Raw genomic sequence first — 27,130 nt, 5'->3', positions numbered from 1 at the left:
TGGCTGCTGGAAGTGTGGCTAAGTTAGTGGCTCTGACTGTGACTTACCAGTGCACAAATACATGCCTGGGTTAAATATTACAAACAGCAAACCAGTCACTTGCTGTTTAGATATTTAGGGACACATTTGCAAACACAACCCACTAAAACTGGGCACTTTTTTTTTTTTTTTTTTTTTTGCAGGCATGGCTGTTTGTGTACGTATGTGTGAATATCTAGTAACCAGGGCTAAAATGCCAGACCTATTAAAATCAATGGAAATTTATCCATTGACCTCATTAGGGCCAGGATTTCATCCCACATATCCGGCTAGCTACTCAATTTGCATGTGAATATAGGTGCCTATAGGAAAATAATGCAGACTCCATTTTTCCAAAGCCAGTTTGGAACCTCTTAGAAAATCTGGTCCTAATTGACCAGCCCTAATTACCAATAATTTGAGGTCGCTCATGTAGTGCTCATGCATATACAAAGGTATCTATTTTTGAAGTGCAATATTTATATATTATATTAAAATACTTTTATCAGATTCTAGGTAACAATTACTAGCCCAACTTTTTGAATTATAAAAATAAAATTCAGAATTGAAGATTTATTCTACTGAGGCAGAAAATTGCATTTTTGTACCTTTTCTTTGAAAGAGAAGATTATCTGTTCCTTTAAATCTTTCCTGGCCCTCTATGGGATATGTGTTCTTGACCTGTGTTCTTTAAACACAGTTTTGAATTCAGTATGAAATGCCATGGCTTCATCTGTGAAGACCTCTGTATAGCGCAGGACTGGTTTATCAATTAAGCCCTAAGGGCCAGATTCACTAAGGTATTTAGCGCCCGAAGATGTAACTAGGTCCCAAGTGTGATTTTCAAAAGTGCCTAAGCCTGTTAAGCACCTAAATCCCCTTGATTTCCATGACAGATGCCTGCTTTCGAATATCACATAAGGTCCCTATCTGCACTTTGAAAATCTGTCCCTAAGTGTCTGACCACTTCCAAAGCAAAAAACCGAAGGATGTAGGAAAAAGATACAGCGCTGCACCTCTTAGGGTGTGTCTACACTGCAATCAGAGATGTGACTGCAGCATGAGCTGGAATAGCAACACGAGCTTCAATCTAGCTGCTCGTTGTAGCCAGGCTAGCTAGACAAAAGGGAGCGTGGCTCTGCCAGCACATGCTGCAGGTACACCTCTGACTGTGTGAGCTGCAAACGGGCAGGAGTAGTACAGTTATCCAGTCATTTCGGGGCCCTTTACTAGATTGCAAGCTGCCTTCTGTTTTTGAGAAACTGCTCATTAGACTCCTTCTGTTGACTCACTACACTGAAGTAATAGACTGTCATTTTAGATTCCAGTCCAGTGCTGTTCAAAGCTGTCTTTGTGCAGCATGTGTCCGCTGTAATCATTACACTGGGCATAGCTGCTTCTTCTGCCAGCAAAGCTACTGGGGCCATTTATTTCTCCTGACAGCCGGACTTTCTGGCATGAACAGGGCATCCTGTTTGAATCTTGCCTCCTCTTCAAGATCGCCTTCCCCTATATTTTCTAATCACTGCTCTGCTCCTGCTTGGTCCCTGGAGGTGTCAGTGAGCTGTTGAATTAGTGACAACCCGTGGTGCGAGTTTACACCTGGCAAAGGAATAAAATGAGGCTTAACTAGGGGTGTGAGGAAGGACGAAATAATCCAGGGTGATTATCTCATCCTATTTATTGTGCTAGCCAAGCAGCTAGTGAGAGATCTGTAACTGTATGTTGCAATGGGCATGCTAACACTCACCCTGAAATGTAGGAGGGAAGGGTGGGATCCACAGAGGAACTCGGGCATTGTAGCTCCTAATTTTTAAGCACCTACAAAATCCAGGAAAAACACCCTGCTCGACTTTGTCATCTCGGCTCCCTGTACAGTAAATGGGGAGAGAGGCGCCTAAGGATGAGATCCACAAAAGCCAGCCTGCTAGGCGGGGAGCTGCCTAAGCTAGCCAGTGGGAAGCGTTGAGGATGGGTGTGTCCTAAATTCAATGCCCACCTCTGTCGGGTGAGGAGGAGGGGAGAAAGGATCCCATCTCTCAGAGGACTTCTGACGTCAGGCTCCCTTCTGTGGAAGCTGTTCCACTGTGGATCCATAATCAAAGAGGGTTGGAGCAGGGGGACAGGATTCGGGGTTTCCTGCTTCCCAGGTGGGTGCTGCAACCACTGGGATATAGAGTCATTCGCCCTCTGTCTGACCCAATGACTGTTCCACAGTAGATAAATACTAAACCAGTCAGTGGGCCAGAAAGAGGGAATGACTCTGCAGCCCAGTAGGGCCCAGTGGTTAGCCTCCAGGCTCAGGCCCTACAGGTGACTTTGGTGGGGAAACAACTATCTTGCCCTGGTTCCAGATTGCTCTGGGGCTTAGGTGGGAGACAGGCACCCGGCTGCCTAGAGGGAGGCAGCAATGCAGAAGCAAAAACCTAGGCACCTAGGGAGTCAGGGACTTTTACCCTGCCCTGAAAAAAATTAGGCATCAAGTAAGTTCAGGTGCCTACCAGATTCAGTGGGAGTTTTGTGGAGCCAACCCCAGGATTTAGGCACCTAAGTGTTTCCATGGATCCCACTCTAAGTGATCCCCGCATTACTGAGAGGAGAGTCCAGCTCAGTTACTCCACTGGAATTATACCAAATGAATTAGTTTGTGTTGAAAGAAAAAAAAAATCACACAAGCTGCTTCAGTTAGGACTTCTGGGATGCAGCTTCAGTGGAGCTACACCCCTTTACACCAGCTGAGGATCTGGCCCCAACAATGGTGTGTCATCAGTGCACGCTTGCTTGGGAGACTGGGCTACTATAATGCTCATTTTGCTGGACACAATTCTCTTGTTTGTTAAGCTTCTCATCAACTCGTGGCTAAAACTGCCTCAGAAGCCCAGGCAAAGAGGTCTGTGGAGAAATCAGGAGCATTTATACTAGACATCCAGGTTATTAACAAGAGAAAAATATGCACACTCTAAGGGACACCTACTTTATGGGTCCAGTTTTCCTATAACGCTATGATGAGATGCTCTGTTGTCTGTTTCTCTTAAGGATGATTAAAAAGAGAAGGCCCTCTGCTGGCAAAGCAATGTAATACGATTTCTACCGCATAGTGAACACAGATTGTTCACTATCCTGCTCTGATGACACAATCTGCGGGAGAGCGGTGAAAGCAATAAGCAATTTGCATTGCACTGTGCAAGTTATAGCTGTGGAAACGCAGTATCCCTTCGACTTGATTAAGATTTGAACCTCATCTTTGTAAATGGTTATTTCTCTCAGGTTCACAGAGGTTCTGCTGAGAACATTCTTTCTTTGTGTGTGTGGGGAGGGAGGAGAGGGGGAGGTTAATACTAGAGGAGCTAATAAATTCACTGTGCACTGTTTTAGTTGGGTTTTATTTTAGTTGTGATTTGCATGGCTTCTCTTTTCATTTCTGGACAATCCTAAAGAGCAGACTCAGCTAAATGTTTATTATCAAATCGTTGATGCAGAGACTGTAGCGGACTTCAGTATAAAAAAGAGAGAGGAGTCCAATAGTTCTCTTTTGTAAATAATTTCCCACCAATCATCTATTTCTCAGTGGCTGGTATGTAAATGGAACAACTCCATCCGAGCTGAAGGAGCCTTCCTGCTTTACTGATAATTATGGGCTCATTCAAGGAGTTTATTTAATTTCCAGCTCTCTACAACTATTCTTCCCCTGTCCTGCTTCCTGCCCACATCTTCCCTTTAGCTCTGCATGCAAGCTACTCGTACTCTGAAGCCAAGTGGCGGTATGCCTCGCCAGCAGGTATCACTGCAACCTTGCAAAATCCTGATCAGAGATTACACGGAGATAGCGGGGGGAGGGTATAAATAGGATGACCAGATAGCAAGTGTGAAAAATTGGGACGGGGTGGGGGGTAATAAGGGCCTATATAAGAAAAAGCCCCAAATATTGGGACTGGCCCTATAAAATCAGGACATCTGGTCACCCTCAGTATAAATGCCATTAGCCAAAAAACAACAAACATACAAAATGCATGCAATATTGGGCCTGATGCTGACCTTGCTTAGACCATTGTAACCCCATTGATGTCGATGGCATTACTTCTGATTTGCACCAGTGCAACTGAGGAGGAGGAGCAAGGACAGTGTTTTTGATGAGCCATAGACAAGACAGAGGAGCTAAATGGAGCACTTTCTATTCCTATGAGCTAAATCCTGAAGCCCCTACTCAATGTTCATTCACTCATGCCTCTGGCAAAACTCCTGCTGACATCACTAAAGGTTTCACTGAAGAGTTTCTTTCATTAAAAACTGAGGGCTAGATTGTAATGCCCACTCAGGTGGGCAAGATCCCACTTGCCATGATTAAGGATATTGCAATCTAGCCCTGAGTAAGGACATCAGGATTTGCCCTTTATTAATAATGTCGTTTGAAGTTAGTTGTAAGGGCCAGACTCTGCAGCCCCTTATGTGGGAATTCTTGCCTACGAGCTTGCAGGATAAGCCCCTAAACTTTGTTATTGGCCTTTTTATTCATTGCTGTGTTTTTGTGGGGAGGCTATATATAAATATATATTTAGTTTTGAAGAGAAAACACTAAGATCGAAGCAGATACGTTGAAAAGAATCTATGGTTTTTTAATCTTTGTATTTATATAAATGATCAAAAATGAAAGTCAGCGGTCCCACTTCTTAATCTGAAGCGTAATGTCAGACACAGAGAGTCCAAAGGAATAACACACACCCAATGAAACATGTATGTTTTCTAACTACTGTTGATGGATGAGCGTGTTTGTAGACTCTCTAGTGTCTGAGTATACATTAACTATCAGAATGTAAGATATATATTAAAAAAGGAGATTTGTACACTGCATTTATCCAGCACTTTCACAGACTCCCTGTGAGTCAGAAAGGATAAATAGAAATGATATCTATACTGTATATCTCTATATGTAGAGGCACATATCAGGGAGTGTAAGAATTGAAATCTACATGCTTTGTATAATATGTTTAATGTTGACTTGTAAAGCTTCACAACTAGATTGGAAATGGACGCATAGCAATAACACTCTGTTGTTAAATGGATGTCTTGTATATACATGTGCTGGGAACTTTCTATATACAGCCTAACAGTCATGTGACTTTCCTTTCCGTTTTAAACTGTATTTTTTGTTCTGGAACTGTACAGTGGCCTAAGGGGTTTTGTTTTGTTTTTGAATTTTTAATTCATAATGCTCTCTGCCAATGAGAAATTTCATCGCCTAGGATTACACCCACTGAACTGTAACCTAGCAGCTCAGATGGGGAGAGAGAGGATATCGTTACATTGCTTGCTTATATTGTTCCCATGTTCCAAAATGTGTCTGGAATCTGGCCATACTGACTGAACCAAAATGCAAATGGTTTCAGTCACTGATTTACTGAAAACGTCTCTTATTTTTTTGCCAAGGCAAGTTGGTAGGGAAATTTTCCCCACTGGCATAAATATTTAAAAAGCCATATTCTCTGAATTGGTCAAGTGATGCTGCTAGACTTTGCATAAGCCCAATGCATTTGGTAGGTCTAACATAAGGGCCACTGGTTTATAACATTCCCCTCCCCCTCCAAGATTAAAAGTGTGATTGTAAGTCTATGTCTATGTTATTCAGAATAGTGACTCTGAAAATGACCTTGTGAGGTTGCCCACTCCCTCGGTGACATATATCAATGGTGAAATCTTGACTACATTAGGTTTGGCCATTGACTCCAATGGATCAGGGTTTCACACACACACACACACCCCGCAATCTGCTCACTTAACAAGGTTCACACCACCACATGCACACAGAGTCTAGGACCTGAAAAAATCAAGCCGTGCTCTTTCTGCCTCTCATGACAGCTGCAGCGAAGATTGCAACTTAGCCAACAATTCTGCTGAACATGCATGAGGCAGAATAGAACCCAGATGACTCGCCCATAGCCGAATTGGCACTACAGGGCTAAGAAGAGCAAAAACTTGTTAACAGTGAGCAGATCTGACTCCAGCACACAGGAGACTGGTATTAAAGTGCCCTTTTACCGAGTCGCATTTTCTGAGGATGGGTCCAGAGTCACTGCATCAACTGCCCTTCGCCTGGTTAGAAACCCAGTGGTAGGGTGAAAGTAAACACTGCCTGCCTTCCACTAGCCTAAATTCCCATATGACAGTGTAGCTGGCACGGAGGGTAGTCAAGTGTGAGCAACTAGGTATCCTTAAGGTCCCTTCTTCTGTAAACCACTAGCAAACAGCACCCATGAGTATCAGAACTCCCATAGACTTCAGCGGGAGTTTTGCCAGAGACAAGGTCAATGGCTTATTGTAAACTGCCACATTAAAAACAAAGCCAGATGACAGCACAGCAGATGTGCGTGGCCTACAGGTAACTGTGAGGTTTTTGGGGAGCAAAAGATAGTTACTTGGGCAAACTGAAATGGGATTCAGCAGCTATTTTGCTGCTGGGTCCTGGTCGGCAGACTGGAGCCACAAGGACACTGAGTGCTTTGCCCAAGGTAGTTCAGAGATTCAGTCATTTAATCAAATTAGAAACCAGGAGGACTCTCCTGACTCGGAGTCCTGTTATTGACAATCCTAGCTCGTGCTTCGTGCTTGATCCAGTGCAGGCTGCTCCAGCACATCTCATTGTAAGAACGATGCCGTCTCTTTAGTGCATGTCTGTTCTTGTCACTGTCTCTGCTTGCACTGCCATGAAGCCTGACTGCCAAGTCCCACGGGGAGGAGGAGAGGGAGGGATGGCCTTAGATTCACAGGTTGCTTCACTCACTCTGAATAACATCTGGATAATATCGGCATGTTGTGATTTCGCCTTCATGGGTGGGACCCAGGCTGGGTAACTGAGAGAAGTCCCAGACATGCTTTTTGCTACTTACTTGCATCAAAAAGTACCTGTATTTCTAAAGGTCCATTAAAAATCCCGTAGGCCTCATGTACTGTGTGAAAGCATGAAGATAAAAGTGCCGCTTTGCCACACTAGTGAGAACCTGCCCTCTTCAACCTTTGCTCCCAATTGCCAAGTTTGTTCTTTTGTTCCCTCTCTGCATGAGCTGCCCTTTTGGCTGACACTGGCAAGGCACTAACTGCATGTCAGCATAAAGAGTCCCAGGGCTCTGCTACGCTGTCTGGAGACGTTCTACCAAAGCAGAGATGAGTATCCTTACACCAATCCAAAAAAAAACAAAACAAAACTAGGACCCCCCCCCAAAACTGCATTCCCAGTGGAAAGGGGAATGCTGCTGGGAAACCAAACCCAGAAGCAGGGGTAGAGGTGACTCCACAAAGTTTCCCGGGAGCTTTGGAAGATAAATATCACTTGATCTAGTAAATCTTACCTTAATCCACTCCTGAGAGACATTTGGGACACTCAAATTGCACATGCATGCCTAGAAGAAAAGTGAAATCTAGGTCAAAATGCTCATTGAACATTCGCAGCACTAAGGAGTGCAGGTAAAGGCTCCTCCTCGTCTTTCCTGCATTAAATGTTACTGATACAATATTTTTTTAAAAGATGCACTTTCCCTTTATTATATTTACAATGATAACAAAACCAAAGCAGCATTAGGACAGGGACACCCCAGAAATTCTACAGGTTTGAAAAAAAAAAGCCCTCTCTAACTGCCTGGTCTGTCCTTTGAGGCGTTACTGAGTTCCAAACCAATGGAAGTTTAGGGTGCTCTGCACCTCCCAGGAGTTACTCAGCATCTTTCAGAATTAATCCCCAAATTTGCTCTTAGGCTTCACGGTAGCGCGGGTTGGTAGGGTGGATCACGCAACACGTACTCCCCTGCAGAATCCTTATTCACCCAAGTGAGGTCCTGCACAGAGGACGAATTGCACAGTTCCGGGAGCTGCCTATATGGCCTGCTATGGGAAACCATTACAATGGGACAGAAACCAAAGGTTTGATACTGTTCTATCTGAATGTTCAATTTATTACATACAGGACATTATTATTTACAGCAAAAGAGGGGGCAAAGAGGTACATTGTTGCTGACAGTGCTTTTCAAGATGTATTCTCTGCATATCCACAAACTACAATATGAACTTGTACTGTAGATGTCATTGTAATATGCCTTTTTATTAATAAAGGATTCAAATCTGTATGGATTTGCCTTTTCTTCCTCCAGACCTGACTATTTGGGAAAGGAACTCAGGAGTGCCTGCACGAAAATGAAATAGCAGCCTGTGCATAAATGGGGCAGAAAAGCTCTTAAAGAGGAAGCTAAGGATCAAATACTTTTAAAGACAGCACAGTGCGCTGTTAGCTAGCTATCTGGGGACATATCCTGTGAGGGGTGCCCAGCATCTGTCATCTTGATCCTGGGCCGGGATTGAAAGTGGGACCCTCAGAGATGAAGCACGGATCTCTACAACTTGAACTAAAGGACCAACTCCTTTACCTGGCACCTGCAATGGATTTAGAACACCTGCAGACCAGGAAGAGAGCAAGACAAGTAACAGTGGGTTCCACTGCACCTTTAACTCCTGCAGGAGGTGTTCGGCGCATCCTAGGATGGATCCCGTTTCCTTTAAAAACGGAAGCATGCTTTAACCATGCTCGGGGACCATCATAATGGCGGTGTAATGTAAATAGAAATGCTGATCCTGTCTGTGCTACAGATATTTTACTGATATTGTAGCCAGTTTGTAACATGGTTGACCTCACATGCGGGTCACATGAAAGCACAACGGACTAATCTGGGATTCCTAGTTGTGTGGGTGTACAATATTTCAACCCCAGTCATAAGCAGAGTGGTAGTCAGGACTTGTCTCTCCAGGAAAGTTCATTTGGATTAACTTTCATTTTTTCGGGATGAACTGCCTTGCGTGCACACACAAAAGCTCTTTTTGCAAATTATCTGGCATCTCATTGTGCATCGATCAATCTACTTTGGAAGTGGGTTAACTCTCTTTCAGAAAGAGTTATCCCAGAGTAAGGTTTGTGTGGATGCATCCTCATTTCAAATAAGCTATTCTGCTTCTGGTACTCCTTCCACTGCTATCCCACATTGCATTGTGCACACTTGGATCAGCCTGTTTACTTGTGAGTCCTCTACTGCTCCGGGGCCATCTTGACCAGAATGTCACCTCCCCATGTGCAACCAGATGCCCGCCTTTGCCATTCCAGCTCGTGGTGAGTTCACACAGCCAGAATCACATGCCCATGTCCTGTGCTTCTGATAACCAACCAGGGTTCCTGTCCTGCAAACAGGACCACACCTAACTGTTAGCTAGTCCTCCAACCTCCCAGGACTCTGTGTCACACCACTGTCCATAGTTCACGATGCCATGTGAAAAGCACCCATAGCACCCTACCACTGCCACCAGTAGTGGAAGGCAGTTTGGCACAGCATCCCAGACTTCCCCAGAGTGCACCGGTATGAAAACATTGTGCATCGGGGTAGGTATGGACGGGCAGATATGATTGTGCTGGAAGAGATATTTCTATGTAGATGGGCTTAATCATATTAGGTGCCACTGTGACAGGTGAATGTGTCACAACCTGACTCTACTTAACAGGGTCTTACCTGTAGCGTAGGCAAGGATCTCGGGTGATCACCCATCACAGTCAGGGTTTAGCATGTGGGCTGTGGTGTGAAGCTAAAGGCATTTTCCACCAGGTTTTTAGAACAACTTATATAATCATATTAAACCTTCAAAAATACATGTCCCACTGCTCCTGCTCTGTTTCTGACTTTCCTACACGCTCCCCTGAGCTGTCATCCATTTGGTTCCTAGTCACTCAATTTTTTTTTTTTTTTAAATAAAAAAGAGTCCACCCCTGGCATCTCATCAAAACCAAACCATGTGGCCCCTCTCGTTCCCTCCACCACCCTAATTACAGTAGCTGGGTGGCAGAACCTACTCAACGCAGGCACATCCCCTCATTGCTGGGCATGGCATAGCAGCCCTTTGGCACCCCCCTGCCAATAGCTGCTCCAGCCCTGCCGTAGTCTGCCTCTGCTTGTGACTCTACCCTCCAGCCAGGTCACTTTTAATCCTACCCCTTCCGGAGTAAACCAAGTCCAGCACATCAACAGCCAGGCAGCATCACACCAGAACTTCCACCCCAGGTTAGGCTTTGGGGGCCTTCGAGTCCTTAGCTCTGGGGTCTTCAAACTGCCACCCTAGGTGAGTTGGTAGAGGAACCCAGGCCCACCCCTCTACTCTGGGTTCCAGCCCCGGGACCCTGGATGAAGCAGATACAGCGTGTTTGTCTTGTATCCCTGGGCTACTTCCTACCGTGGCCCACAGCTTGGCCTTTCTCGCAGTCTCTTCCCAGGCTGGCTTTTCTACAGAGCCCCAAAAAAGGAGACCCATACTACTCGTTGGGAACAAAAGGTCCCGCACCAGGCCCACCAGGCCCAAGGAGAGACTCTACCCAAGCCTCCCTTCACAGCCCTACTGAGGGCTTTTCTCCCTTCAGTTGCTCCCTCAAGGCTTGACACCTTGCACAGGTGTAACAGGTGGGACTAACTGAGCCCACCAGACCTCATTAACCTCTTTCTGGTCAGTGTGGGGTCTGTATAGCCCATCATAAGCTGGTCGAGGGAGCAGTACCCCATCATAGCTGCGCTGAGCTCCCGGGGAAGACCTTCCAGTTCTAATACTGATTTCTTGTGAGAGGGGCATCAGGATTGCACCCCAAGGCACAGATGGTGACCACATCTGGGGTGTGCCAGCCTCCTTGTCTAATATGATAATTGCAGGGCTTTGAGACTTGAGTGTTGTTCCTGCAGCAGGATGCCTGGATTGGGATGTCTGTGGTGCACACATGCTGCATGTTTTTGGATGGTAGTGATTTGGATGAAGTAGGAAGTGCAGGATTGTCACGCTACCCATCACCGTCCAGCAAATTGCCCAACATACTATGTCTAATGTATATTATTATTACTGCATTTATTATCTGTGTTATCATAGTGCCTAGGAGCCCTAATCATCGTGATTACTGTTATTTGTATTACCTTAGAAACTAGCAGCCCCAGTCATGAATCAGGGTCTCATTGTCCTAGGTGCTGTACAAACACAGAAGAAAAAAGACAGTCCCTGCCCCAAAGATCTTACAATCCAAGTATAATCCACCAATGGGGTCCACTGAAAAAAATCCTTCCCTTCTCTTGTCCACAACTCACTTCAGGTCACATGCATTAGTCTCTTCATAAAGATCTACACTTAGAATTGCACTGGTTTAACTACAGGTGTAACATTGCATTGATTTAGTTAAACCAATGCAAGTTTGTGTGTGGCCACTGACATTGGTTTAAACCTGGTTTACACTAATATAGTTTACACCTTGGGAACATCACACCTTTAGTACAACCAGGACAATTTCTGTGTGTAGACAAGCCTAAAACTGGGGAATACCCTTTTGTGGGGTAGAATTTGCAAGGAGAATGATAATGGAGTTTGCTGGAAATGACTACTTTCAGGTCAGATTCTGATACCCTTCATGTTGAAGAGTACCTTACTTCCTGAGTGGTCCCACTGAAGGAAACGGGGCTACTCAGGAAGTCACGGTACTACTAAATCAGAGAAAAGAGACCAGAATCTAGCCCTTTAGTAGCAAACTCTCAGAAAAACAGAGGGGTTGCTATTAAATATAATACAGATATTAGTTATTGGTAATAAGCATCTCCCAAGCCACAAACTGAAATAAAATCTTTGCAATTCAACCCAGCTCCTCTAAAAAAGCCTGAACACAAAGACGACCTTGCAGCATATGGCATGAAGGTCAGCAAACTCAGGCTGTTTCAGACCAAGGGAGCAGGCAAATTCCAGAGTCAAATGACCTTTACTGAGAATAACCTGTCCCCAGTCATTCTAACCTATACACTACTGTCTCACAAACCATGTATATATAGCTTTGCATACAGTAATACATACACTGCATAATGTCGTATATTATTACATATACCATGGGATCGATCAGTGATTCTCAACCAGGGGTACGTGTACTCTGGGGGTACAAAGAGGCCTTCCAAGGGTACATCAACTCATCTAGATATTTGCCTAGTTTTACAACAGGCTACAGAAAAAGCACTAGCAAAGTCAGTACAAACTAAAATTTCATACAGACAACGACTTGTTTACAGTGCTTTATATACTATACCTTGAAATGTAAGTACAATAATTATATGGTAAAAATGAGAAAGTCAGCCATTTTTCAGTAATAGTGTGCTGTGACATGTGTATTTTTATGTCTGATTTTTGTTAGCATTTTTGTTAGATTTTAGGTCAAGTGAAACTTGGGGTATACAAGATAAATCAGAAAGGGGTACAGTCGTCTGGAAAGGTTGAGAATCACTCGGATAGATCAATTTTTGCTATTGGCTTTAATGGGTGCAAGACTGGGTTCTATATATTCTATATACTTAGACCAAAGTGTTCGAACTTGGGTGCCAAAAGTTAGATGCCTAACTCCATATTTAGGCATCTTGGCCTGATTTCCAGAAGTCAGAAGGTGCTTAGCGCGTTTAGAAAGCAGGCCCCGTGCTTTAGCTGCCTAAATAAAGATTTGGGTGCCTCACGTTTGAAAATGTTGGCCGATGTAATTGGGGATTCGTTTCGGATGTCCAGCCCCAGGTTAATCCCTTCAGACAACAGACCGTCTCTTGAGATTACAGCCAGAGTTGAACCAGGGCTCCACTTAAATTGGCCCAAACTTTCCATTATAATCACCTATGTACCCTGGCGTTTACGAGGCTGACAAGGATTTACCTTTCCGTCTGAAATATTCTATGCCTGCTCTCTCAAGACAGATTATTAGTCTGTGTGGAGAGGCACAGATAGATAGGTAGAGTGTAGGGACGGCCAGACAGACAGACAGACTGACTTTGGCCCAGTCTATAAGCCGCCCACGCCCACAGGTTTTTCTGGGCAGGCGCCTGCCCCTTTAAGGCGTTTGGGAAGGCGGGGAGGTGTGTCCCTGCCGCCGAGCCGTAGGCCGCGGCGTGTCAGAGGTCGGGGTGGCGGAGGGGAGTGCGCACCACGTGGGGCTGTGACTGGCTCTGTCCTTCCAGCGGCAGCGGCAGGGCACGGAGTCCGGGGCAGGCAGCGGCGCGACGGGGGCCGGCCATGGTCATTAAAGCGGACGAGATGCCGCCCGCGGCGGCGCCAGCCACGGCCCAGAGCGAGGAGCAGCCGGAGCCCGGGCACCTGAGCAGCAAGCGGCCGCCGCAGCCGGAGAACGAGCCGCGCTGCGGGAGCTCCGGTGAGAGGCGGGGGGCGGGGGGCTCCCCGCAACCCTCCCCCTCCGCGCGGGTGGGGGGCTGCACGGGGAGTGCTGTCCCCCTTCTCAGCCCGCTCCCCTCGGGTGTTGGGGGGGCTGCAGGAAGGGGGGAAGCCCCCCCCAGCCCGCTCCCCTCGGGTGTTGGGGGGGCTGCAGGAAGGGGGGAAGCCCCCCCAGCCTGCTCCCCTCGGGTGTTGGGGGGGCTGCAGGAAGGGGGGAAGCCCCCCCAGCCTGCTCCCCTCGGGTGTTGGGGGGGCTGCAGGAAGGGGGGAAGTCCCCCCAGCCTGCTCCCCTCGGGTGTTGGGGGGGCTGCAGGAGGGGGGAAGCCCCCCCAGCCTGCTCCCCTCGGGTGTTGGGGGGGCTGCAGGAGGGGGGAAGCCCCCACCCCAGGATTCCTCTTCTTGGGTATTGGCGGGGGGGGGGGGGTTTGCGTAAGGAGGAGGAGGGAACCCTTGGTAGTGGGCGGGGAAAAGGGAAGTTATGCAAGCAGGGAGCCAGCTACTCCCCCTCTTCTAGGGGAAGCCCTCTTCTATTGCCTTCTCCCAGTGTATATTGGGGGAAGGGGGGCTGTGCACTGGGGAACGTCCTCAGGATTGGGGGCGGGGGCCTCCTCCCTGTTCACCCTCCCCGAATAGTGGGGTCTGGCCCATAATGCGGAGGGAAGCTTTTGCCCTGTGCACATGTCCCTGAGGTACCAAAGAACTCAGCGAATGTGGGGGAGTCCCCACAGTAGGGAGGGGGCGCCTCAGGTGCAGCCTTCTTCTAATATGTAGGAGAGCAGATTCCTGACTGCAGCAAGGAACCTCCATGTGTTGGGTTGAGAGCTCTCCTCTGCGCTCTGTGTGTAGCCCCTTGTATTAGGAAGTGTGTGAGGAAAGTTGTGCAGAGAGGAAGCCATACTGATTCAGGGGGGAGGCTGCCCAGTGGGGATTCTCTGCCCTGTTGAAGGAGGGGCTGCTTCATGGGGAGCTCTGCTGTGCTTGAGAGGGTTGATTTCCTGGGGATACTCTCGGAGAGTGTACTGTGGCCAACCTATGCTGTGTGTGAGGTCCTGATCTGTATGCTGTAAGCGTCCTGTCCTATTGCATTGAGGGCTGCAGGAGAACAGCTCATAGTGGGAACACCTGTATTGGGTGGATCGCTTGTCTAAGCGATGTTGTACAGAGAGGATCCCCCGACCCTTACTGTTAGAAATACTTTCTGGTGGAGCCAGGACTGTACAGTGGGGACCCTCATCTGTTGCTCTGTGAGAGTTTCCTGTATTGAGGTGTCTTCCTGGGGGGAAAGAGCTGAAGTAGGGGGGCATTAGGGAGTCTGTCTTCTCCCCTTCTCCTGTTCCCTTGCATTGCTATGTTTATCCTATATGAGGAGGTGTTTCTTCACTGGGAGATTCCAGTATATGTGGTGGGAGATAATGGATGCCAAGAATGCAGAGCAGCTTTCAAAGGAGGGAGTATTTAAAAAGGGTTGGCCTGGTCCTGGCCTTAATACACTTGATTTTGCATGAGGAGGTAAAAAGTCTTCCTATCCTTTATCTCCCCACCCCAGCTGGGTTAAAGCTATACAGAAAAAAATCTCCGGGGTTTTATTTACTTTCAGTGTTTAAAAGGAGATCCTGGAGCAAATGATGGGATTGTGCATGGGGGGGGGGAGGGGGATTCTGAATAAATTTGTGAAAGAAATACTTTTTTAAAAGGCTTAGGCCCTTTTCTTTTCTTTGTTGCTGCTCTATTATGTTTTTAATTTTGGCTGGTTCTTTGGATGAGACATTCAGGCCTGGCCTAGACTTGACCACTTTAGATGAATGGTGATCTATCCAGTGCAGAGAGTAAGAGCTCAGCAATGAAGAGGGGAAGAGATTTTAGTCACTATTAAACTTTCATTTGAATATCTATTTAATTTCAATGACTAGCCTTTTGAATAAAGGAAAACTCTGCTAGATTCAAACCCACCACCCTGCAAGCAAGCTGTTAGAAACCACAGTACATCCCTGGGACTTCCCAGAGGTTTTCCCACAAAACTAGGAAACCTAGGATCTGAACTGGGGGGGCTCTAAAGGAAAAGCAAGTGGAGAAGAATCTTTGGTAAACAAGACCTGAAAGATTTTGTAAGAGAGCCAAAAACAAATAAAATTCTTTAACCTAAATCGTTTACACATACTTAATGCTACCTCAGGTAACCCAGTCTGTCCCAAAGAAGAGGCTTAGTGGTGGTTGGAGAAGAAAGGGGAAAGGAGTGACTGGAAGCAAAGGGCTTCTGCTTCTTACCCGTCCAGATTATTTTATTGCTCCTGCCGCCTGCTTTGATTGTCAGTTGCAGGGAGGGGTTTTGCTTGCTTAGTTTAAATTCTTAACCTTCACCCTTCTCTTTCCCCCCCCACCCCCCGTGGACGAATTCCCTTTGCATGGTCTGAGCAGATCTCTTCCAATTCAGTTGGCATCGCTGTTTCTTTAACTTACCCCCCCCCCCAAAAAAAAAAACCAAAAAACAAAACCCTGGGGATCTCCTTCCATCGGCATAAACGTGGAGGAAGGGAACCCGAACCGCTGTGGAGGGGCTGTGAATGACACCACCGCCTCTCCTCGGCGGAAGGGGCCCTGGTATGGGCTGGGGAGGCGCTGGGTTTCCGTGTTGGGGGTCAGAAGAGGGGTTCTGGCTGGGGACCGGGCAGGTCGGCGGAGGAGTTAGGGGCGCGCGGGCAAGGGGGACCTGAGTGCTGGGAGGGAGGGAAGGAAGGAAGGGGCTGGGGGCTGCCCCCCCCCAGCTCGTCAGCCAGAAGCGGGCGGGGGAGGGGGGAAGGGCTGGAACTCAGCATTGGGCTGTCGCGGCGGGGAGCCGCCCGCGGCCCGCCTGGGCTGGAGCCGGGCTGCGGTGGGGGGGGGGGGGGGGCAGCGCCTGGTCCTGCCGCTTCCTCTGCTAACGCCGATGAAGGTGACCTTCACTGGAACACACCACTGGGCCGCCGCCCGGGGGGGGGGCGGGGATGTGCCGTCGCTGGTGTGCGTTCTCCTCCCCCCCCCTTATCCTCCCCCTCCCCCCCTTACTCCTCTAAGGCAAGGTCACTAAGCGAAGGGGGCTGCTCAATCCCCTCGCCGCAGAGAAACACCCCCCCCCCATATTCCCCTTGCACGTTGGTCTGCTCCTGGCCTGGGAAGGAAAGAGTCGGGAGCTGGGATTCGCCTGGGGGGCGGAGTCTGATGTGGAGCGCGCAGGACCGCGAGAAGGGAGAGAACACGACCCCGCTCCCCCCTCCACCCCGCGCACACGTGGTAGCTCCCAGTGCCCCGGCTTGAGACAATGTAGCGACCCCGGCGTTCCACGCGGCCCTTGGCAGGGAGCTGCTGGGGTCGGGGATTTAAAGAGACAGCGGCCTCCCTGGGGGCTGGGAGATTAGTGCCCCTGGGGTTCCGTTCTAGGCTTTTGGGGGGCTGCTGCCCTCCCAGCTCCCACACTGACTTGCTGTGTGACCTTCAGCAGGTGGTTGAACCTGGCCCTAAGAGGGATGCTGCCTCACAGGGGTGATGCGTGGCATGGTTAATAAGTGTTAAAGTGTTTGAGGAGCTGAGGTGGAAGGTACAAGAGGAGAGAAAAGAACTGTATTACATTAGGAGAGCAGGGAGGCTTCCCCTAGTATTTGAGAGACTTCAGGTCTGTGTCCAGCCCTGCCATTGACCTGCTGTGTGGTCTTGGGCAAGTCACTTTCCCCCTCAACCTTTCTTTGTCTGTACAAATACCTAGTAAGAGCCCAGCACAATGGGGCCCAGATTTCACTTGCTAGTGTGATACAAATAATGGTTATTCTGCTGTCTCCGCTAGCATAATTGTGATTGCAAAACCACCCAGCAGAGAGTTATACTTTCAGAATTCACTCCTTTTTATGATGCTTTGAGCTTCTAAGTATAGATTTCATCTTTACTTCATTTTTTGTTAAAATCTCTTATCAATAGTCTTATGGTGAATTTGACATCATTATATCAAATAACCAGCCCCAGATTCCTTCAACATGCTGGAATAATGTGCGGACTGCAGTTCTGTGTGAAAGAAGAGCGTATTCTGTGGTGGCTGATGTGGCAGGAGAAGGCCACTTGAAAAAGTTCCCATTATACATCTTCCCCCATTAATGTGGCTTAAGCTACAGTGCAAAGGTTTCCCATGGTCACAGACTCACATTTTGTCTTTGGCAATTGTATTTTTAAGGGGGTTAAATTTCTGATCTTTCCAGAACCTGCTCATGTGTTTACACTATACAAAGTAGGGAGCCATGTAATATGTATAATTTCTTACATGATGAACCTACAACACAAGTACTGAATGCCTAGAAACTTGGCTTTAATTTTGTCTTTGCATAAGGTATTCAGATGAAATGGATGTTTATTTTTGGAGAAATCCTGGTGTCCTTACTCGGGCAGACTCCCACTGATGTTCTGATGGGAGTTTGCCTGAGTTTTGGGGCTTCGTCGTACATTAGGTACAGTTTCAAAATCTTTCTAGAGGGCCATCATAGGTTTGATTCTTAGAGGTGCTAAGCAACTGCAGTGTCTTTTGGAAGTTCCTTCCAGTCATGGATGCTGAACCCTTCTCAGAATCCAGCCCTGTGTTTGTGTGTCTTGAGTTTCATGCTCATGGAAAAAGTGCCTGACTGGCAATTCTAGGATTGATCTGTCCTATCCACGGACTAGGTGCTGCGTTAATAACAGTAGCGGTACAAACTCCCCCATGCACTGCTCTGTCAGTGTGCTGCTGTCTCCTGATTTGGAGGGGAAACTTCTAGGGGTGAAAGTATTATTCAATCCCTGACCTATCTGTTGAAATCACCACTTAGCGCCAGTTGTGGTAATGGTTGACAGGGTTGCTTGTCCAAAGGGAATTGTCCTGAGGCCACTAAACTCACTTCAGATATGTTGTATATAACCATGCAAATTGTATTCCATTGGTGTCAGTGTTTCTGGATCTTAGTCTCTCGCTATTAACAAAATATCTTAACGTTATTGTAACAACTGAAGTCTGAACATTTTTAAGAGCTGTCACAAAATATTCAAGAAGGGCCATTAATCTCAAAAATTAAGTGGCCAGATTAGGATAATTAAAAATAATATGCAGAATAATCCCTCCCACCCCTCCAAAAAAAAAAAAAAGACATTAGAGTGTTTGACAGAACATTGCATGCTCAGCTGGTTATCTATCATCTGGTTGTCCTGTAACATTAAATTTGGAGGCTGCAGGGAGTGGGTAATGGCAGTGCTTAATTTGTAATGAAAGACATTCTGGGGCTCAAGCAATTAGGTGCCAAGGCTCAAGTAATTTTTTTTACTTTCATAACTGACACAGCAAGCCCACTATGAACTGCCAAATATAGATGTGCCAGGGCTTAGCCCTGGCTCAACTGAAGCACTGGGTAAGGGGGATATGGAGCCATTTGCCAATAGGTCTCTAATTCAAATCCATTGCCGGTTGATAGTGACCAGTGATCAGGTTGCTCAGTGATTTGTGAGTGGATGACTTTAGTCCATTTCTTAATAGTCAGATGTTAAAATCACTACCTTCTATTGTCAGTCTTAACAGAGGGGCTCACCCATAGGAATGCTGGGGGTGCACCTGGGAAGCTCCCAATGCTGCTGTCCTTCTTCTATTAGTACTGTGGCTTTCTAGAGGGCCTTATCTTGAGGGCTTTCAACAGGGCACCTTTCACAAGCCCTAAAGACACATTAAAGCATGTATCTCATTTTATAAAACTTAAATCTTAATTTGAAAGGTGCTCAGATTTGTACTTTTTTTTTTAAGTATTGTGCAGAGGGTCTTATAAACTTGAATGTTGATCCCAAACTCAAGCCCTTTCTTGATCAGCTTTTTTGTTTCCTTTAAAAAAGGACATAAAGCAAAGGGTGAGAGCTGTACACCTTGTGGAAGACCTACATCCTAGTGAGAGAGAAGTTTGCACCTATATTTGATCTGACACTTTTTAAATATTGTTTAGCAGTCCATAAGCTGTTGAAGTTTATACCTAAGCCGAAGTCTGTTTGTTTTAGGTGACTGAGTGGACTGGACTGAAGTAATTCAAGGATGCAGGAATGTCCTGTTGAGCGCACATTTTTTTTTCCCCCTTCAGGTTTTTTTTTTCAAATGGACGATGTGTTTGCCATTCCACTAACTTAGTTAAAAAATTACAGTGCATAATCTTGTGCTTCAGGGCATTAACTGATTTCTAGCTGGTGTTGGGTGGAAAAATAATTCCTCTCCAGCATTGCACGATTGGCCAGGTACATTTTGGAGGACTTTCACTTTCTTCTAAAACATCAGGTGTAGGCCATAGGCAGGAGCAAGATACTGCATGCTTTCTGGCCTAAAACCAGTTTACCTATGCTACTTATGAATCCTTCCAACATCCCTGTGATCACCGTAGAGGAAACTGAGAAGTTAAATGATTTGTGCACAGGCACAGAAGGAGTCTGCCAGAGCTGGCATTAAAATGTCAGAGTTCCTGGCTCTCTGTCATGTGCTGAGGTGAGAGAGATCAAGGTTTGGTTCCAGTGTGACAATTTCTGTGTATTGCTTAATAATGTTACACTAATAAGTGAAACGTTACTTTGTTTTAAGCAGTTCCAGTATTGGGTGGATGCTGGGTGTAATTTTGTAGCTGCTGAACTCTGAGTTGGCATTTCATCAGTTACAAGCAATCTTTTCTTTCTCTTGCATGAAGATTGCCTTTCTTTTAAAAACCCGCACGCTGTTTGTTCATGTAATGTTTTCCAGCAAGGACAATTATAGGATAGTTAACCCTTCAGTTTAGTTAACGTATACAAAGTCAAGAGACAGTGAAAATGCATTTCCTGGATTACTAGCATTTTTACTGCTGTCACTGCTTCAAATCTGAGCTTGTCTCATGTGCAGATTTAATAATATAGTCAGCTCAAAGGAATGCTGTTCACCCGACTTCTTTTAGCGCCTCTCGGAGCTGCCTTTCCCCGCTTTCCTAGGTACAACTCCTCTAGGTCTGCCACATGTTCCAGGTACATCTTGTTGCGCCATTAATTTGAACAGGCATTGTGGGAAGACTGTTGTTGAGACGCGAGTGCAGTTGTACAGCAGTAACAAGGTCAGGAGACTGCTGTTTAATCTAAGGATCTGCTATGACTGTCTGTCACTCAACCACGGAAGTTTTAAAAGGGACTGATCTTTAGACTGGAGAGCATTGCTTCTGTCTTAGGTTGCCTGTGAGTGATAGCAATCAGGAAGGAATTCAGGTGGCAACTTTGGAGGCTCTGTTTACTTTCTTGTCACATGTTTGGTTGGTCAATCTAGGCAGTCCGTTATTTTGAGGAGTTATTTAAGGGTCTGACGTTCCTGTATTGTGTTCTATATTTGAAAAGTAACAGTCAGGGGACAGTGTAGGATTTGGCTAGAGCAGACACAGTAGAAGGACCTTGCTCCCTCAGCATTGAAATCCATGACTGGCTTTGTGTTTGGAAGCAGATCCACTTTCAGACACCACTGTCTCTACAGGCCTGTGCACCAACATCAGTGGTGGACATGTCTCCCAGCAGAGAGTCTCTACATGAGGGACTCTTCTAAAGTAACCCTCCCCTTTGCATCCGGAACTCGTGATGCCCTGGGTGGAAATTGTTTGCTAAAATCCCCTCTTGTAGACAAGGCCCTAAAGACTTAATTTTTTACGAGGCCTAAAAAAAGGAAGAGGGAAAAACAATATGAACTTGGGGGAAGGTAGGGAGGGTCTTTATTCTGCCACATTAAAAATCCAGATATGCACATAAAGTAACCAGTCATTACTGTAACTCTCCTCTTCCCTGTTTCTTTATGCTTCAGTTCTCCCTCCCCCTGCCCCATTGCGGCATGCCTCAGGTTAGATTGTAAGATCCTTGGGGCATGGTACAGGTCTTTCATTTGTGCTGCAAGGCACTTAGGCACTGCATAAATAATAGTAAAAACACTGGTTCTCATCTCAGTAAGCACATGAGCATTTCAATTAAACAAGCTTTACTGTACAGACCATATGTCAGCTACTCCAAATGGATGAGCTTTGCGTTTTGTCTTTTTTTTTTTTTTTTTAAACTGCTCTTAACTAGAATAATTTGTTAATCTGTCTTTGGCTCTTAGTAAGTACAGACCTTTTGTCCCTGTAACAAACTCTTTGCCCTTAGGGAGGGGCCGAACTACCTTCATTTGAATAAACTTCATTCCAGCTTTCAGGAAAAGCTATATCTCTGTTACTGTATTTTGAAATCTTTGCTACTACATTTCTGTCTTCTCCCTCCCCCTTACCCTTTCTTCTCTGAAGGAAAATTTTAAAGGAGCAGTCCACTTAAAACAAAATTCCTTATCTGTTGCTAATACTCTTGATTTTTAGAAGTGCCCTTAACCTAAATTTCCTTTTGTAGGGTCTCTTTAACTCCAGAAAACCAAACCAATGTTAAAATTATCCCTGTTCTGGGGTCCAGGTGCCCTAGGATTAGCAGATGGGGGGTGGGGGGGAAATAGGTGCCTATATAAGAGAGAGCCCCAAAAATCATGACTGTCCCTATAAAATCGTGACATCTGGTCACCCTAAGGTGCCCTCACCCATCAGTCTTGTTTCGGGTTTTTTCCCATCCATTTGGGAAGTCAAGACACAGTCTCCTGTAGTTGCTGATATGTGTTTTTTTGAACTTCGCACTTTGCCGTAGGCTCTGGCCTTTCGACACAGTTTGGGAGCAGTGTTTGAACTGTTTACCATTGCAGCTAAGCCTTTTGGCCAGCCAATGGTAGGACCACGTTTTAAAAAAAAATTTTGCCCAGCCAAACTATGCCGGAAATGGTTTGAAATGTAACTCCCAGACTCGGCCAGTGTAGGAGAGGGACCCAAGATGCTAAAAGTCCAAAGCTTAGAAAGCATTTCAGTTACTGCAGGAAAGAGCCTCTGAGCCAGCAAGATTGACGCAGCACAAATGAATGTGGCCTGGAGGGTCAACTACAGCAAAACTATTTTTCCGGTATCCACGAAAGAGCATAAAAGGTGCAAACGTCTACCTGAACTAGAACAGCTCTTGTTAAACATGACTTGAGCATGGTTGGGCCTAACCGATCAGATTCTGGTGTGACTCTACTCTCTTTGAAAGAGTGAAGAATTTTCCCCATTTAAATATCCGTGGTGTTGTATGTAGTGCCCACAGAAGAGACTCCCAATACAGCACTTTCTATCTCGTGTTTACCTCCTGTTTTAACTGGAATGGGCATCGCTTTAGCTGTAGGGTTGATGAGCTTTTTTGGTCAGCTACAAACTACAGGGAGTGAAGGAACTTCACATGATGCAACTCTGTGTGTCCTGCAGCCTCTGGAGACTAAACGGGATGCTTATAACCCTTAATGGTACCTACAGATGGTTTAAAATAAACATGGATTACAGATCACAGGGGACAGCGCCAACACACTTAGGGGCATTTGCTAAGGAAAATGTGTTGGTTGCATCAAAAGAGATGACGGAATTTTAATTTGGAAAGTTGGAACCTCCAGGTTATAGGTGCCCCCGATGGGATGAAGAGAGGCAGTTTCCATGACATCCTGTCTCTCTCGATGGAATCTTAAGGAAATAATCAATCCTCCTTTGAAGATGGCATAAGCTTTTGGGGTACCTATTAAACTTGCTTCCTCCTATATAAATATCACCCACTACAAGTGGAAACCCCCCTCCCCAATGCCTTCACTGTATCTGGTTAACTTTCTTCGAATGAATCTAAAATACTGTAGTTTGTGCTGTATGCAGAACATTCTCTCTTGTTCAGGTCCAGTTAGAACTAGCTGAATTTTGCTGTTTTTATCGAGGATATTTTTTTTTATTGCTCGTCCTTAAACCTCTATTGCCTTTAGTGTGCGTACGAATAGCTTAAATATAACTTGTTCAATCTGAGCTAACAGTTTGGCCAAAATTTCCCCATGGAGTAAGTAGATCCAGCTCCTATGCTAGTTGCATTTGCTTAAATTAGGTCTCTGTTTGGCTCTTTATTTCCAGTTAGGGGCCTTATACACATTGGGTAGAAGTAAAATGATAAAGTTGGTGAATTTACAGCTTTGGTAACTAGAATTAAGTTTAAATTTGTTGCAGTTAGCAACGCCATTTTAAAATGGAACGAGTCTATACCAGGAAGGTCTCTTCTCGGAGGTTGTCTTTTGCACAAAGACCCACATGAACTCAAAGGGTTTTTAAACTGAAGTCTGGAGCATGTACAGCTTGTGCTTCTGTGTATAAGGAGGGAGAGTTGAAGCTGTCAGTATATCTCCCCTGTTTTTTGTGCTTCTGAAAGAGACATTAGTTGGAAGAAGTAGGCGTTTTTAAGCATTTCAAACTTGGCACTATATCCTGAAGATAATGGGGCTTCTCGTGACTAAGGGTTTTCTTAGGCCCTTACTGCGTCTTACTTATAAAAGGGGTAATGAGACAGAAGTCCTATAAAAGGAAATCTGAGCTGCCTCGACTGGATCTGGAGCTAGAATGAGTTTCGGTGGGAGAGATTTTTGTCCTGCTCTTTTAAAAAGGCAAAATACAAGAACAATAGAAGCTAATCGGGGATTTAATTTTGTATAAAGAACTTTCAGCCTGTTTTTTTGTTTGTTTTTTTTCAACCTGTTCATTCCATTTCTTCTTGGCAGGGTGTTAGCTGGAGTACAAAATTCTGCTATGATGATTGGCTCTAACTTCCTAAAATTTTCTTGAGAAATGATTCTTCTGTTATGTATATGGGTGTGGGATTGACTGTTAACAAATGTGTCTATGATATGGTGTAGGGTGAAGACAGACTCTTGAGACATTCACAGCAGAGACCGGACTTATTTTTTACCTCCATAAATTTGGAGTTGGCCTATGTATACATGGACATAGAGTTCACAAGAGTGAATTACAATTAAACTAGATACAAATATTTAACATTACTTAAGCAAAACTGAAAGAAATGCTTTGACTAGGAGCATAAAACTTGCCATTGCAGAGTCAAATCTTCTGGTTCTTCAGACTGAGTATCTATCTTGGAACATGACTTTCTTATAATCTTCCCTGAAAAGGTTTTTTCCCAATGTAGCTTTCATTAGAGGATCTGTCTCCAAAGGAAAATAACTGTCCAGTAACACCACAGAAGCAAATATAATTAAGAGCCTACTAGACACTTTACTAGGGCACATGTACCCACGCATTAGTGGTGCTTATCCTGAACTGATGTATAGAATAGGACAAGAACAAGGAGGGTGGTCGGGTTATGTGGCTTAATTTTGTCCTTTCAATACTCTTGTCTGGCAACTTTGATTTGTATTGTAGCCTATTGAGAGAGTAGAGTTTTTAGTGCTCTTGTTACAAGGTGAAAATTTATAATCTACAACTCCTGCAAAGTTACAGGGGATTCCTAAAGTTAGTTTGAAACAGAGGCGTTTTGTGGGGCCAGAAAACTCATTTGGCAACTCTCTTTACCTCGTTCGCTCACCACAGTCCCTTTTTATGCCAATCCGGTTTATATGGATGGCTCTGCATGAGCCTAGGCGTGCCATAGTAACTAGCCTTGTTTTGTAATTCAATGCATCTTATTTGTTGTTAAACTTGGCAGAGCTGAAATGCTGTAACATGGTCCCATACTGCATCGGTACAGAGCCTGCTATCACCATTCTATTTATAACTCATTGCTGGGCTTTAACAGTCAGCCCAGTATCCTCTCTCTCTTTCTTAGGTACTTTGAAGAACTTTGATTTTTTTCTCCTGTCTTTGGGGCAGCAGGAAGAGGAGGAAGTCTTCAGCTTTGGGGAACTTTCCTTTTACTTTGTGGATGTCCTGGCATTCTGCAACTTGATATTTTGAAGACCGAGGCAGAGATGTTCCGAAGATGAAGGTCACTGGAAGGAACTTTGGGACAACTCCCACTATGGTGAATTCAAGGTTTAAATCTGCGTAAGATATTAGAAGGGAAGAAACAGATGAATGTTTAAGAGAATATTTTCTTTATTCTCTGACATAGGTCTCTTTGCGTGCTGGCAATCTAAATTATTAGTCTTGTGCTTTTTGTCTCATGGGGTTCAAGTAAGAATTTTCTTAGAAAATCTGATCAGCTAGCTACGTGGCGGCATTAACAAGTCCAAACTGTAGATGATGTGAGACCTGTCTTTGTTGTGTACTTAATATATGTGTACAAACGAGATTGCAAACAAAACTTACTTCTCCTGTTTGGTCTTTTATCTGTGTAACCTGTAATCATGGGAAACAGTATCTTTGCAAATTGCTGCAGACATGTCACTGATCTAATCTTCCAGACACACAGCTTTAATTCGTCTGAGAGGGCCCCTCTCTTACCCAAATCTCCCATTAGTTGCACTGCACCTCCTGATGTCTCCCTCCCTGTTCAAATGAAGTTAGATGTCTCGGAAGCTTGCAAATGCATGCCACTGTATCCGGACATTATTCTCAGCAATGCATCGAATGAAAGTCTGCAGAAATGGCCAGAATATGTTCAAGGCTTACCCAAGGAGAAGGGCAGCGAAGAAACTATGAAGGCCTCTGAAAACAGCTGCTCGAAACTCAGTGTTGCTGTTGCTAGCTTAATAAAGCAGGCAGAGGCATCTTCTGCTCTGGCCGTCCTTCCTGTCGACCTTGAGAAAGGATCAGCTACACAGTTAAATTATTCTCAGTCACTTGAGGCCTGCCAGAATTGCGGGAAACTTGAGGCCAATGGCCCAGACTCTAAATCGTGCAACCAGGAAGAGCCTGTTCCAGCTGACAAAAGAGCTGCAGCCCACAGAATGCCTGTTGTTGATTGGCAGCAAAACCAAGACCTCTCTAAAAGGGGAAAAGCCTCCAATTTGGAACCATCGTTAGCCGCTCCAGGTGTCCAATTAAAACACAGAACTAACGTTTCTAACTTGGGGAGCTGTGAAACGGTTGAAATGCCTGAATCTAATCTCTCTGGAAAGGCTGAGAAAAGCCAGAATATCCAAGAGACAGTCTTGTCTGTTGTTACAGATGAGAATACACATATGATCCAGGATAAAAGCACTTGTTACTTACCGACCAATCCTACAATTGACCTAGATGATGAGTTAAACCTTGATCCTGATCTTGAAGTGAGCACACTGCCATCAAAGCAGAAGAAGAGGAGGAGGAAAAGGAAGCTTTGTTTTTTAGGTGCTTGGGGAGTGACTTTTTATTCTTCCGGGTGTGGGTGTGTTTTTATATATATATAATGCCCTTATGAGGGGAGAGGTATGCTGGGAAGAAGTAAAGTTCCATTCAGACTCTGTATTCACTCCCTTAACGATCTCAAAACTTTTTTTCCTTTTGGGCTGAAATATCCCATGTTTGCTCTGTCACAAGGTGACTTTATTTGTTTATTTATTTATCCCTTTGTTATGTGCCAGCATCCCTTTTGCACAAAAGCTTTTTCCTTTTTCCATTTTATGAAAGCAAACTTTCCTCAGGCACAGAACTCAATCACTGCAATCTAAACGTCTGACTTCACAAGTGACTAGGGCTCAGTAAGGAATAGTTGCGGTATGAAATTGCAAGGTTGTGATCTTTTAAAGAGATTTTATGTGTTCAGTGGGTCTCTTTCCTACGTGCAGCTCTATGGTAACGTGCAAAAATTGCAGGTTTGTGTAGAACTATACTTAGACACAAGATATTTTAGGGTGGCTAATTTTTAAAATCCAAGTGTGCATTTGCACTTGTGCAACCAACTGGGGTTATTTTTTGCATCCAGCTCCCTCCCCTGGCTCTTTACAAGAGTAAGCTATTGCAGTGTTAAATTTATGCATTTATACACAGATTAGGAACTGCACAAGAAACACTAACGGTCTGCATATAGAACCAGTTGGTCCTATTTATTTTATATATTGAGGCACGATGCGTACTTATGG

At 45.3% G+C, this 27,130-nt stretch overlaps 1 protein-coding gene across 4 annotated transcripts in view; it reads left to right on the top strand.

Moving 5' to 3' along the window:
- Positions 1-12,998: 12,998 nt before the first annotated feature.
- Positions 12,999-27,130, top strand: part of CLUH (CLUH binding protein of NUMT mRNA) — a 56,345-nt gene continuing 42,213 nt past the window's right edge. Inside the window, exons 1-2 of one of the 4 annotated variants that reach the window (XM_073316033.2) lie at positions 13,216-13,237; positions 24,999-26,399. In XM_073316033.2, coding sequence (XP_073172134.1) covers positions 25,475-26,399 — 925 coding nt within the window. In that variant the 5' untranslated portion in view covers positions 13,216-13,237; positions 24,999-25,474. Of the gene's footprint in view, positions 13,238-15,794; positions 15,856-24,998; positions 26,400-27,130 lie in introns of those variants that run through there. The other 3 variants (XM_073316034.2, XM_073316035.2, XM_073316036.2) reach the window with 3 other exon arrangements.

The sequence above is a fragment of the Lepidochelys kempii genome, chromosome 17 (assembly GCF_965140285.1).
Source record: "Lepidochelys kempii isolate rLepKem1 chromosome 17, rLepKem1.hap1, whole genome shotgun sequence".
Taxonomy (NCBI): Eukaryota; Metazoa; Chordata; order Testudines; family Cheloniidae; genus Lepidochelys; species Lepidochelys kempii.
This window is presented reverse-complemented; position numbering and strand designations above follow the sequence as displayed.